This window comes from Microtus oregoni, unplaced genomic scaffold (assembly GCF_018167655.1).
Source record: "Microtus oregoni isolate MIOR12 unplaced genomic scaffold, Mior012 000004F_ref0000308, whole genome shotgun sequence".
In the NCBI taxonomy this organism is placed as follows: Eukaryota; Metazoa; Chordata; class Mammalia; order Rodentia; family Cricetidae; genus Microtus; species Microtus oregoni.
Window position 1 is genome coordinate 25864820 of NW_024543063.1, and position 14624 is coordinate 25879443.

Here is a 14624-nt window from a genome sequence, read left to right on the forward strand (position 1 = left end):
CAGAGCAGCAGGGGTAGCAGCAGGGGTAGCAGCAGGGCAGCGAGATCCCGTGTCCGTTTCTGCCATTGGAGGTGGACAGAGAAGTAACCCCCTGCCTGCAGAGTGGGGGCTGGGTTCTAGCAGTTCTGTTTTGACAAGCTTTTTGTTTTGTTTTAATTTATTTTTATTGAGCTCTACATTTTTCTCTGCTCCCCTCCCTGCCTCTCCCCTCCTCTTCAGCCCTCTCCCAAGGTTCCCATGCTCCAAAACTCAGGAGATTTTGTCTTTTTCTACTCCCCATGTAGATTAGATCTATGCAAGTCTCTCTTAGTGTCCTCATTGTTGTCTAGGTTCTCTGGGATTGTGATTTGTAGGCTGGTTTTCTTTGCTTTATGTTTAAAAACCACTTATGGGTGAGTACATGTGATAATTGTCTTTCTGGGTCTGGGTTACCTCACTCAAAATGATGTTTTCTAGTTCCACCCATTTACCTTCAAAATTCAAGATGTCGTTTTTTTTTTCCTGCTGTGTAGAACTACATTGTGTAAATATACAACATTTTCCTTATCCATTCTTCAGTCAAGGAGCATTTAGGTTGTTTCCAGGTTCTGGATATGACAAACAATGATGCTATGAACATAGGTGAGCACATGTCCTTGTGGCATGGTTGAGCATCCTTTGGATATATACCCAAAAGTGGTATTGCTGGGTCTTGAGGAAGGTTGTTTCCTAATTTTCTGAGAAATCGCCACACTGACGTTCAAAGGGGCTGTACCAGCTTGCATTCCCACCAGCAATGCAGAAGTGTTCCCTTTTCCCCACAACCTCTCCAGCATAAGTTGTCATCAGTGTTTTTGATTTTGGTCATTCTTACAGGTATAAGATGGAATCTCAGAGTTGTTTTGATTTGCATTTCTCTGATGACTAAGGATGTTGAGCATTTCCTTAAGTGTGACAAGCTTTTTTTTTTAAATATTTATTTATTATGTATACAATATTCTGTCTGTGTATATGCCTGTAGGCCAGAAGAGGGCGCCAGACTCCATTACAAATGGTTGTGAGCTACCATGTGGTTGCTGGGAATTGAACTCAGGACCTTTGGAAGAGCAGTCCATGCTCTTAACCTCTGAGCCATCTCTCCAGCCCGTGACAAGCTTTTTAAAAGATTTATTTAACATGTTTTGGCTCAACATATTTTTTTGGTCGTGTGTGTGTGTGTGTGTGTGTGTGTGTGTGATTGGTCATTATTTTTTTCTATAGTTTTGGTCTCCAAAGGAATGGGCATTCCCCCAAGACTTACCAAACAGACAGTTGTAACATTATGCTCAGTTTCTCCTTTTCCTAAATGTAGTATATAATCAGTATATAAATTTACCTGCTTCCTACAGAATGAAGACTTGCCAATAGTAATCTGTCAGTATCACAAAGCCAACTTTACCACATGGATATCCAAGCCAATATAATTTGGGCGGGGGAAAAATGTCCACTTGGAGGCCAGTTCTGCCTCGCTCACCCCCAGAAAACCTGGTTTCGGATTCCCACTCTGGGAAGAGTCTCCTTGTTCTCTGTCCACTTTGAGCTTATTTTGAAGCTATAACTTAAACCTTGGCAGGTACCAGAAGGTAGACTGACCCCAACATCTTTAGCAAGAACAGAGCTAGTGGAATAACAGCCATCAGGTTTGGGATTTCTATGAAAATGTTTAATTCAACGGCTTCTTTGGAATGTGTAGTTTGGAGCTTAAGTTACAGTTCATTCTAAGTGGTTTTTTTTTTTTTTATGCTACTCAGAGAATACAAATGTCATTTCAAGTTAAGGCTTCGCTGTTCATTTTGAAAGAACAATTTACAAGTGTCATACATATCATCATAGAAAATAAAAATTTCTGTAAAAAAAATTTGCACAAAATTTTATGAGGGTACAAAACATGAAGCAATAATATACCAGAAAATGAGACATCTTACTACAGAAAGTCTTATAGATTTCAATAAAGAAAAAATATGTTATTTTACACCTTTAAAAATTACGAAACAATCTAAAACAATATAAACTGAACATTTTGTAACACTGCCTTTACAAATTAATAACTTTATAAACATATAACTTTTAAATATATTTATCAGTGCAAGGTACTTTAAAATTTAAAGTTGCAGTATCATTTTTCCTTGGCTGAGGACGAGGGTCAAGTCTGTTGCCTTAGTAACAAAGTCTCACTTAATGCTTTTTCCTCCCAGGATGATTGTAACAAGTGAATAGATGCCCCTGGGGATAGAAACATAGTGATCAATACTTTCCTGGAAAAAAGACATTCTCAATCTCACTAAACCAAAGTGAACAGACCATTCGTCCAGGAAGCAAACGTGATCTCCAAGAAACACAACTGAGACCTACAGCCACACAGGGAAGGAAGAATTCCGAGTTCTTACATTCAGCTCAGCAAGACACCAGCCAGAAGCTGCTTTGGGTTAAGATAGCTACCTCTTTGTGCTGTTGAGGGTTATGCCTTGCCAGCCTTTGCTTTATGAGCCATTGGAAGTTTCTAGAAGCATTCATTAAAATTTATTTTTTTCAGGGTTTCTGCTGAATGGCTTACTCTAAACATTGGTTTTGATTTTATGTACCCCTTCTGCCTGGTCTTAAATAGCCTTGCCTCAGGCATCAGGTTTATTGTTTATTTCTTAAATGAACGGTTCTTTCCATTCCCCTCCTCTAACTCAATAACAAAACAGGAAGGTTCTCAGGGGTCATTTCATATATCTGGATGTAAAATGTTTCATGTCCTTTAGACTTGGGGGTTATATTCACTGTTCCCTGTGGATCTCATCTGAAAGCCTGCTGGTATTCCTTTCTCTTTCAACTTACAACTTCCGCTAGACAAAAACATTCATATCAAACATCAGTCTAATCAGAATGGATGGGCACATGGCTTAAGGAAAAAAGATACTGTCACTTAAACCAGTTAACAAGAGATCCAAAGTTAGACTTTGGAGGACAAAGTTAGGAATTCCCCTTACTTAATTATCTTAAAACATAAAGTCTAGTAAAATGGTTCGCCATTGCCAGCTGGTTAAAGCTGCAAGGTTCATTCTGGTCAGTGGCAAATGCTTCGATTCTAAGAGAGAAAAAAGGAGGGAGGGAGAGAGAAAGAGCCAAGAGTTTACATCTGAAAATACATTCCGTAGGAAAGAACAACGAGAGAGAACATTGCAGCTTTATACAAAGGGTCAAGAGACACGACATTGAACTTCAGAAAAAAGCAGAACGATTAAGCCACGTTGCCAGGTCTTCGGAGCCCTTGCCTTCCCCGGGTCGGCGTAGCACACTAAAATATACTTTCTTCTTAGTCAGTGGGCCACCAGGTCTGATTGAAAAAGAAGGGTTTTCACCAGAAACAGAGTGGGTCATCCACGGGACACAAGGAACCAGTACAAACAAAAAGGCACTTGAGAGGACGAAGACTAGCCAGTGCCGAAGACTTTTGTGGTGGTCATCAGCGGGACACCCGGATGCCAGCAGTTTGGTGGCTGCATGTTATGGTATTCTGAATGGAGGTCACAAACACGAGATTCGGTACAACACTGTAAAACATCAAGAAAATCTGTCGGTATTGCTTGGTAAACAGAGCTGACACGCTATATGGGTACTGAGGCCACAGTACTTTGCGGACAAAATAGTCTAATTCTTTTCTCGCCCCTGCGCTCGCTACGGGTAGCGACGCAAAGGTGGATGTCGGCGTCCCCTGAAACGTAGTTATGCTAATATGCTCTGGGCACTGGGGTACAGGTCGCATGTCCATCCAAAGGGCCCACTGAACAATGCCTGGTGCCAGCATCTTGGATTTTGCAGTTTCCGAGAAGAATCCATCACAGGGTAAGAAGAGAGGAAAAAGCGGGGAAAGAGGATGAACCATGAAATCAGTCACACTTGGTCTCAACTGGCTTCTGATTATCCCAGTGAAACCAAGAGAAGAAAGCCGGCTGTATGTGATTCCGGTTGTTACCAGTCACCTGCTTGCGTCTGTAGGTGACGCTCATTGAAGCTCCTGAGAAAAGCCTGGCTTGGCGTCGTGGACGCCCTTCCCAGTGAAAGCAGAGCCGCAGAGTCCCCGCACCTCCGCCGTCCTCCCACCTCAGTCCTCCCACGCTCCCTCCAGCTCCGAGCCTTCATGCCTCTGAGTAATTACTCTGTGGGTTCAGTTTGTCCTTTTTCAACTTCACACCATCCACAAGTTCAAAGTTATAGTTCTCCAGGGCGGACAGGTTTCTTTCTGACATGCCGTTGTGCCAACAGGCGCAATACAGAACAACTCCACAGACTGCACCCAGGAGTACCCCCAGGGCACTCATGGCTATGATGGTGATGAGGATGGGGTCCAGGGTCTTTAGCACGTTGCCTGGCTTCCTGGAGATGTTCTTGTCACCTTCCCCTTCCCCTTCATATCCTGGGGTGCTCCCTAAGGAAGGAGACAAGATTAACTTGTGAACACTGAGTGGCCACATGTGAGTAGACAGAAAACCAGGAAAGAAAGGAAGGATCTAGGAGCTGTTGCATGTGGCAATGCATGAGGAGGGAGGAGAGGGTGCTGGAATTTGGAGGTTAGACACTGAGGTCACAACCTAGTTTAAATCACTGTAGAGTGACAGATATGTTTATACTTCTCATTCCAGAAAGTTAATTATGATAAGTCAGGGTTTCAAAAGCCCAGATTGGACCTGGATGACCTTGCATTGCCAATCCTCCTGCCTCCTTTCCCTTGATGTTGGGATTGTTGGTATGCACTGCTGCATCTAATACATATAAAGCTATAGATTAAACCCAAAGCTTTGTGCATTGTGGGTAAGCATTCTGGCAGCTGAGCTACAACCCTAGCCTCAGATGTGCAGGCATGAAGTTTTGTCAAATATTGGCCACACGGTTCTCTACTGCATTTGGCAGGTGGATCTAAACCTTCTTCTGTCTTCTGCCTGACCTTGCAGGCAGGCCCAGTACCATGCCCTATAGGATGTTGTTCTTAGTGTCCCCGTGGGTTTTCACACAGAAAGCCAGGAACACCCTTAAGCCCCAGACTATCTAGCAATACTGAGAGAGACACGTTTTTTCTTGAATAAACAAATCCCTACTGCTATCATGCAGAAAGGGCTGTGGCCCCGACTAAGAAACAGTGTCTGTGCTGTGCCAAATAGGGGCCATTTAATAAGCCGCGACTTCGCCACCCTGATGGCGTTGCTGGAGACAGTCACGCCGCTCTGCAAAGGAGTCACCAGGGATGTGTTTGCTTTAGAGTGGAACATGAGAAGTTATTAGCATGGGAGCTTTGAGCCTAATTACCTGGAGCTAGGAGCAGGACTGAAATGCTAATGGGCAGCTTGTGCGGTGTTTACTTAATGGTGCCCTGATCAACTGAGACTCCAATCAGTGAAAACTAAAAATATGAGATGCGAGTCCCTAAACACGGGAAAACAAGCCTTAGGGCATATTAATACTCTCTCCCTCGATGGAAGATTGTTTTGAAACAACTTCTAATAAACTTTACAGCTGTGTGGACCTGGTAATGTGTTAATATCTCCAGCAGCACAGAGCCGTGTTCACTGTTTCTGTCAGTCCGTGCTGTCTGTACAAATAGCCGGACGACATTTCCAATGACAATAGATGGCAATGGTGCTTTGCTGTCCCTGCTAGCAGTGAGCAGTGCTGGTCAGGCAGTTTGGAGACTGCTGGGACCTCGCTCTGATACTGTGTCTTACGTCTGAGCACAGAGGAGGTGCTAACTCAAACCGCACATTTTACTGCTAACCTAACACTCAAGGCTACCCCTAATTGGCTATGTTTCTCATGTATCAGTCCTGTTGTCTGTCAAACGGGAGGAAGCTTGCCCCGTGGGACCGCTTGGAGGGTCTAAAATCACGGGTCTCTACTGCTTGGCGGGTAAAGCAGTCCCTTAGTAAAGTCCATCATCAATGTCACCCCCAGACTGTAGTGCCAGGGGAATGAAACAGGACAAGATGCTCAGAGAAGCTGGGCTCTCAGCTTTCCTCAAGATCCTACCTGGGAGCCAAGAAACACAAGGATTTGTTGGCTTCAAATGACTACATGAATAGTTTGTACAACTTTCTTTTTTGTGGTTGTGTCTCAGTGAAAAAGCTCCGGCAGGGAGGGACTGGGTAGACTTCCTCCTGGGAGTGCAGCCTCACAGTGTCACCCCCAAGTCCCCAAGGCAGCTAAGGACATAGAGCACTCTGTGACAACGATCCCATCCTCACCCACTCACTCAGACACAGGGACTCATTTTGTCTACACTGCCTGGAAACACTGGTGTGTGAGGATTTCAGAGATGTTTATTTACAAACAACAAAAAACACAGGGAATTAAAACAGGCTGGTCAGTAAGATCAATTTACCTGCTTCACCAATTTTCATTTCTGTATTCTTTTTATCTAGGTCTGTTGGTTCTGACAAGGCAAAGAAAATGGAAAGAGAGGTTTAAATGGCCAATGAGATAAAACAGGTATGATACACACAAGCTGCACAGAAACCCTCCAACCCCTGTGCTGGGCTTCTGTAGGATTCAGATAGCACAGTGTCCCTTTCTATGACTCAGAAATGCTGGTAAGACCCAGCGAAGGGCAGAGGGACAGGTTTGGCATGCGAACTGTGGGAGATAGATGAAAACGAGAAACGCAGATGGGAACAGACCCCTCACTACGAGGCTGCGGTGTGCTGGTAGCTGCCTCCTGCTATTGGTGTGTACTAAAATGTCTTTTGAAATAGCACAATGACTCTCTGAGACAGGAAACGTCTTCCTGTACTTTATCGGAAATAGATAAAATAGCCAGGCGATGGTGATGCATGCTTTTAATCCCAGCACTTGGGAGGCAGAGGCAGGTGGATCTCTGTGAGTTCAAGGCCAGCCTGGTCTACAAGATCTAGTTCCAGGACAGCTAGGACTGTTACACAGGGAAACCCTGTCTCAAAAAACCAAAAAGAAATAAAATAAAAATCTATGAAAAAAATGGAGCCTTGGGATTTGGTACAGTCCTGAGTTCCCTCCTGTGTTCCTAAGTTTAAAATCTTATCTAAGATATCATAGGCAATTTAGTAAATTTGTGCAAATGAATGGCTCATATGTAGCTAATACTCACAGCCTCCATAACAAGATTGCTCAATAATATATATTTGTAAGTAATTGCATAATTATACACATATTCATGTGAAGACCAGAAGTTGGCATCAAGTGTCATTTCTCAATTTCTTTCGACTAATTTTTTGAGACATGCTCTTTCACTGAACCTGGAGTTCACTGATTCAGGTAGACTGGCTGGCCTATGTGCTCCAGGAATCTACCGGTCTCTGCCTATCCAATGCTGAGATTGCAGATGTGTTAGTACACATCTGTGCCTGGCTACTAGGGATCCCAGCTCAGGGGTTCCACTTGCTGTCTCAACCAGCCCTTTTGGAACCCTCTTTATTGGTCTATCTAAGTAGGCAAAAGCCATTAAAAGAAGAAACTTGCAAGACCAGCGTCCATCTAACTCACTGTACCACTTGGCACATTGCTTTGTATATAGTACAATGCCAGTTAGAACTATTGGCCTGAACTGAGTTTATTCCTTTGTTTTCATTCATGGCATTTGTTCTTCTATCCCTGGGACATCTCCTTCTCCATCTCGACTTGGGAGGGGAGTACAATATTACACACACTGTAATGGAACTATGCAAAATGCACATTTGAATTGCCAGATAGCCACAGAAAAGAATAATTTGAAAAGACAATGCCAGTTGAACTATTATTAAACTGTATCACTTTGTGATCCCGTTGGTTAGGGTGGCATCGAAGAGGCTTCCTTCTGTAGAATGAAGCCCTATCCACTGCTTTCCTTTGTATCAGTTTCTTCAATTAAGGGTATCAAATTATTGCCCCTTTAAGGATTACATATAGTCAATGTTTTATAGAATAAAAGACTTGTAAGTTTTTGACATGACCAGAAACCCATTGCAGCCAATAGACTTCCTTTGTTTTCAATTTGCCCAGCAGGCTTATTTCATTCTGTTATAATTAACAGCCTATTATGTAATGATATATAACAAAAGTTTCAGTGTAGCAAATGGAGCTTAAGACTAATCACTGTGCCATTACATCGTCATTAGTGATGCCATTTGTAATTACGGATCAAGAACTGGGGAATATGAATTGGCTTTCTCCGTCCGACTTTCGTCTGTGGATCAACCCTGTTAGGTAGATCTCTGCATCACCGATACCTGCCAAGTCACACCAGCCAGTGGCAGAGCCGGAAGCATCTGCTAATCTGTAATCCAGCCGCGAATGGTAGTGTCTGTGACACACTGACAAAGCAATCTTAATTAAATTCTCTGTTATCAACATGTTCGAAGGCCCACTGCTTTGTTTCCACACTCAGATATGGGAATGGTCCAGATGTCTGTGTGTTCTATTCTCCGTCAAAGCATTTCCATATGCCAGGCATGACTTCTGAGTTACAGTCTGTGGATCCTCGAGATGTCAATCAGGCATTCTAAGTGACTAGGCTACAGGAGGAAGTGAGTGAAGATAAACTGACCAGCTTTATGCCCTGCCTGCATTTGATTTCTGCTCAAAATGACAAGACAAACTCTGTCACCCGCTAAGAATCCTGCCAGGGCAAAGGCTTCGTCCATCCCTGCCCCACAACCCATCCTTACTTGTACAGTCCTCCTGAGAAATGTGGTTGTTGATACTGATGTCATCCACAGCGATCCCACCAAGGTTTCCTTTCCCGATCTCACCTTCAAAAATCACCTGAAAAAAAAAGTGAGGTGGTTTTCACAATATTTTAAAGCTCTGTCTTCAATGTCAACATTTACAAACTCCCTCTCCCAGTTGATGGTTCGGCATGAGCTCATGAGACTTCGTGTAAGTTAAACTCGTAAGATTGAGTATAGACACAGAACCGTTTTTTTCCTCCCTATCAGTGGCAGAGATAATTCAAACCCCTTCTCTCATTCATTTTTTCATAAAGGAAGGAAAGATTTAAATGACAGGGATGGTATCTGTGACATCTCAGAAATGAATCATAATGAAGATTTGTTTCCCTTTTCCCTGCTGTCATCTAAGAGACAGTGAGATGTGTCACCAAGACAAACATCACAGAGGCAACAGCGCAGGGTGGGGAAGTGTTCCCCACATCCCAGTGACCTAAAGCCCCAGTCCATACCTGATACAGTTTGAGAGACTTGTGCAGCAAGACACGCCCTTCCTTCCAGTGGTCTCCTTGGTGCCCGACCACCATCCAGACCTGCTGATCGTACTCCTCTGGCTTCTGGTAACGCAGCTTGACCCTCAGTGTACCCACGTGAGAGCCAGACATGTGATACCAGAAGGTCATACAGTGAGCAGAGCTCTGCGAATACACCACGGGGCTCACCAGCCGGGCTACTTTGCCCTTCTGATTTTCGTCAGCTTGGGAATAGATGAAGTTGCCATCTCCTGTTGAGACAAAACTCTGTGTCAGGGAGACCAGACAGGCCTACAGCTCTTTTCTCTCTTTCCTGTCAAGTCCTACCTACCAAGACATTTTCCTGGGCCGGGCACCAAGGAATGAGGCAACCAGGGGAAGGCATAAATGCAGTTCTTGGGAACCCCCAGGGCACTGGTGGCCTTGCTCTAAGAGGCATTGAGTAGACTTGTTTGGGTACTTCTTACCTGGACCTCGGTATCACAGGGAACCAGGCTATAGCTTACATCTGTCTTCTTACTATCAAAAGATAGACTCTAAGCACAGTCTGTCTCCAGACTTTGGAGGAAGTGACTTGGGAATGTTTCAGCACACCCACCTCAGACATGGAGAAGCCAGGGGACTACCTTGGGTTTTTGTCTTCAGGTGCTAACCAGACAGGCTGTCAACAGCGTACATCCCTACAAATAGGAGAGTTTGGGTGGCCTGCTTCATGCATGCCCACACCTTTTTTTTTTTTTTAAACATGGATTCTGGGGATTGAATTCATCCCCTCTGTTTATATGAGCCATTGCACCAATCCCTGAACATCTTTAAAAATATTCTTGTTTTCACTTTCGCTTTCGTTAATGGGCTATGGGTTTCTCAGGTGCACTCACGAGCTTGATTGTCACCTGAGACCCTGCTCCTGTCTGCTGTGCTTCTGGCCCGAGGAGAAGCAAGCGTGCATTTCTGACACTCATTTTGAACATGCCATTCGGCAATGGCAATGCTTGTGGCGCCATGAGCACTGGCTGCTGGCTTTGCTTTAATCACCCCCAGTGGGAGTGCTTGCTCTTGCTTCCACCTGGTCTGAACACACAACTCTTGGACGACCTTTCTGCTCTATGAATAGGAATCACAAACTCCCTCACCTCACCTGATGTAACTGGGGCTGTAAGGTGATGCTCAGGCCTCAGAGGGCAGTGGGGTGTTCCCTTCGCTGGCTCACAGGCTTGTAGACCTGCGAGGTACCTTTTCACTGTGCATGTGTGGGCATGTCCTCAGGCCTGGTTTCGGTGTAAGTGTCCCAGTAGGCAGTTCCCTTCTCTTACTGGGCAATCAGCCTGAGTTGCATGGATGCTCTTATTAAGCCAGTGAGTGGATCCACAAGGAATAGTGGATGTAGGTCACTGCTCCAGACATGGGTGACACACTAAGGGCATTGCTCGCTGCCTTTGTGGGGCGTGGCCTCTGAGTGCCTACTGACGCTGGTACTCCTGGGTTTCAATCACCTGCTGAGCTGTCGAGACCTGGGTGTCTCTTTGTGACAATGGCATTGCCTCTGTGAGCAGCAGTGAGAAGCTCAGGGAAAAGCACACATGGTCTGTGCCTGCCTCAGGATCCTTTGGGAAAAGACCACAGTGGGCAATGCCAAAGGGGAGGAAACAAAGATGATGGGACCCACGCTTCTGCCACCAGTCCAACTACTGCACATGAAGCCTTGGTCCCAACTACCCATGGGTATCATCTCTCAGAGAAAGTCCTCTGACCTCCTGAGTTGTGATTATGGTGAGTCTCTGTGTGGGCATGGGTACTTGTGTGTGTACGTGTGTGTGGAGGCCAGAAATGGATGCTGGGCATCCCCCCAAACCACTTCACCTTGTTTTAAGATGGTCTCTCAGTGAACCTTGCATCCCTGACTAGGTTAGACAGGCTGACCATCAGCCCCAAAGACCCTCTAGTCTCTACTTCTAACAGTGGAGTTAGGTGCACAAGGCCATGCCTGGGTACTAGAGATCTGAACTCAGGTCCTTATGTTTTCATGACAACCACTTTGCCAACTGACCCACCCCTCCAGGCCTCACTGGGTTCTCTTTTACCCTTACTGCCTGCCTTTGCCTTTCTACCCAAAACCAGCCACCAGACCCTCTTCCTTAGCATCCTGTGTACAAGGGAAAGAAGCTAGAATCGTTTATAAAGAGCTACACAGATCCATTCCTATAATCAGGAACACAAAGCCCAGTGGGGTTCCTTTATATTCAAAATTGGGCATTTTATCAAAGCAGCAATCATTTAGAAATACCTCAACATCCAATTTGCAAAGTTCCAAATATCATGATTATTGTTTTTGAGAAGGGGTTTCACTATGGCCTGGCCTTGAACTCTTGGTCCTCCTGCTGAGGACTGGGATTCCATTGAACATGAGTGTGTCTAGCTTCCTAATAATATTATTAAAAACTGTAGGGCTGGAGGGGGGGGGGAGGTAGCACGGTTCATACAATGTTTGTCCAGCACTCATGAAGCCCTGGGTTCATTCCCCAGCACCATATAAATCTGGGTGTGGTGGCTCTTGCCTATAACCCTAGCACTCCAAGGTAGAGGCAGGAGGATTAGAAGTTCAAGGTCATCATCAGTCACACAGAACTTAAGGCTAGCTTTGGCATGAGTGAGTTCCTGTCTCAAACAAGGAAAAGAAGAAAAAAAAAAGTGAGTATCTGTGAGTGCCTGAGAATGTGAGAGTTAGCAAGCAGGGGTGTTCTCATCTAGATTGTTCCTCGTTAACAAGTTCCTATGGCCTTTCCTACACCAGGCAAGCCCGCAGCGGGAGGCTCTTTCTAGTTAAGGCAGAGCCAGAGCCGGCTGCCAGTCAGTCTCAGCGGCTGGGAGAACAAAGGAGCCCCAGAGTCGGGAGGAGCCAGTCACTTGCAGACAGAGGAGCTGTGAACCCCAGAAATGTGCTCCTCTTCTGGGTTTCCAGTGCACCAAGTGGCGGTGCTTCCCTCTGAGACTCTTTATCAGACCCAGGTCGGGAACTGGGTCTTCATCTTCTCAATTAGCCCTCTCCTCCTCGGAGCCTTTTAGCTTTTGTCTCTGGCGAAGGCAGCTTTTCACCCGCTTTGGATGTCAGGTCCTACTGAGCCATTTTGCACCACTCTGCATCCATCTTTCCACGATTACTGCCTTCGTCTCGGCTAATTGCATTTAGTTAATCTGATGCCATTGTGTGTACAGTGCCATTTACAGTCAAAGTATTTTACGTTTTCTAAAGCCGCTTGTCTTAAGACTCAATGGCACGTGTCTCAGAATTGAGGGAGTCCAATTTTATCCAATTCCCCTGTCACTCTCATTAGGAAAGGAGGGAGCCGCGGCAGAAAGGGGCCTCTTCAGCTCACTCCGTGCCTCTATTCACCGTGGAAGAGTGAACAGCAGAATGGGAGAGGGGTGGGGTACCTTCTACCCAACTGGCAGTCCACAAGCCGACCTGGCACGTGAGAATTTAGGGGTTCTTCAGCACCCCAATTATTCAACTTAGGAATCTTTTGGTGGGTCGCTACTAAATACATTTCAGGAGTGGTGTGTGTGTGTGTGTGTGTGTGTGTGTGTGTAGGGAGTATGTCTGTGGAAGTGTGTGCCAGGATGCTGCTAGTTCTTTGTAAGAACCTCATGTACGGTGAAGATTAAAAACAACAACAATAACAACAATAAAACCAGGACAGTGTTAAGAAGGAACATACTGAATCATTCCTCTCCCAGCAATTCCTCATAAGAGGAAGATGAGGTGGAGAGGCAGAACATGAGGTGTAGAGGAAATGAGCTTGGTTGAGCGAAGTCTCCTGAATTGTTCGCCTTTTTATTCCGGGGAACAGAGGGGAAGCACCAGGATGGTGTTCAGTGCCTGGCCATGCGTTAGCACAGAATCTGGTATGCAGAGATGGCCGATGAGGTGTGCTTGTGCACAGAGTGCCCACCGGACAGTATTACTTCTTTTCTGGGCAGGGTCTCACATAGTTCATGCTGGCCTGGAACCCAGTATGTAGCCAAAACGACTTTGAATTTCTGATCCTCCTGTTTGTCCCTCATGAGTGCTAGGATTGCAGGCACATATTAAGCCACGCCTCCCCCACTCCTGAAAATGTCCTTCGTAACAGCAGAAAAAGTGTAATGAGCTTGAGTTCACCGAATGTGGCTGAAGTTGACCTTGGAAAAGTAAGTGTGGCTCTCCCACCCTTGCTCACTTTGTTGCCTTTTAGGGAAGCCAACCATTGGCCAGACTCGATCAGAATTCCTATTCTCACCCCCAGCTTCTCTCCACTAAGGAAAGAAACCTTGAGAGTTCCGGAAAACAGAAGTACGACTGGATGCTTCTAGCGTGTCTTACCGCCCATCCAGCTACAGGTGTCAGAAACCTTCCCTGGTAACCAAAGATGTGCCAAGCATGGGGCCATGGTGTCACCCTTACCTGTATGGTCCTGAATGGGCCCTGTCTTGCTGGTCAGCACACTCCACTTGAGCTGCGCGTGGCTGTCGTGTTCCCAGTGGCAGAATGTCTTGTGAGAGCCCCAGCCGAACTCGCAGTTAAATCCATAGGTTGGGAACTCTTCAGTGGGGAAGGACAGAGAGACACATGGGGAGAATTAACCACCAGGTTCAGGAAAGCCATTTATACTCTTGCAGGAAACATTTTTTTTAAATAATTTTATAACTATTCTAAATCTCTGAGTAACCCAAAAAATCCAGGATTGCCAAGAAACTAAGAGATACCTGAATGAACATGTCTGCAAAGTTGTATTTAGCATTGCCATTCTATTTGTGTCTGTGTGTCCATCTTGAGTAAGAATATGCATTTCCCAGTGAATCGGGTTTATGTAAGATTTCCAGGAAGGCTACTTTCCAAGGAATGTGCGTAGGGGACATCAGGGACATTTCCCCTGCTTTTGCAATAGTCAGTAGGAAAGGTAATCTGTTATCGAGGACAAACCATACAAGCTGGTCTCATCAATGAAAGCAATCTTGTAGACATTCCGAGCCTCCAAAGCTGGAATGTGACTTGAGAGGCTGCCTGGCCCTAAGACTTCCTTCTCATCACCCCAGCTGACGGCCCAATCCTGTGTCAGGGGGGAACAGCTGAAGCGGTTTTCTGTGATTATTTTCTTTCTTATGTGCTTTCTAGCAGGTCAGTTAATTTCAGAATAAATCTTTGGCTTTTTCAGTGAACTTCTAAATTTGCATATAAATGGTTCACTCCACTTAAAACCTCAACTCGAGGTCACATAAAGCCCAAACTCATTTAAACATTGACCCTTCAGAAATACTTTTTTAAACCTTCCAAATGCTTCCTTTGGAAGCTGAAGGCATTAAATGGGTTTGTAGGAAGGTGGCTGACCTCAGCGCTTCAGAACCCCGAAGTCTTTTATTTACTCAACCAGGTTCTCTGAAA

General features: G+C 45.2%; 1 protein-coding gene across 3 annotated transcripts in view; it reads right to left on the reverse strand.

The window, feature by feature from the left end:
* Window positions 1-1659: 1659 nt before the first annotated feature.
* The window catches only part of Nrp1 (neuropilin 1), a 137411-nt gene continuing 124446 nt past the window's right edge, over window positions 1660-14624 (reverse strand). For 2 of the 3 annotated variants that reach the window (XM_041649912.1, XM_041649911.1), the window contains exons 14-18: window positions 13647-13784; window positions 9185-9456; window positions 8673-8769; window positions 6377-6427; window positions 1660-4432 (exon numbers count right to left, since the gene is read on the reverse strand). In XM_041649912.1, the coding sequence (XP_041505846.1) occupies window positions 4143-4432; window positions 6377-6427; window positions 8673-8769; window positions 9185-9456; window positions 13647-13784 (848 nt within the window). In that variant the 3' untranslated portion in view covers window positions 1660-4142. The remainder of the gene's footprint in view (window positions 4433-6376; window positions 6428-8672; window positions 8770-9184; window positions 9457-13646; window positions 13785-14624) is intronic. The other variant, XM_041649913.1, reaches the window with a different exon arrangement.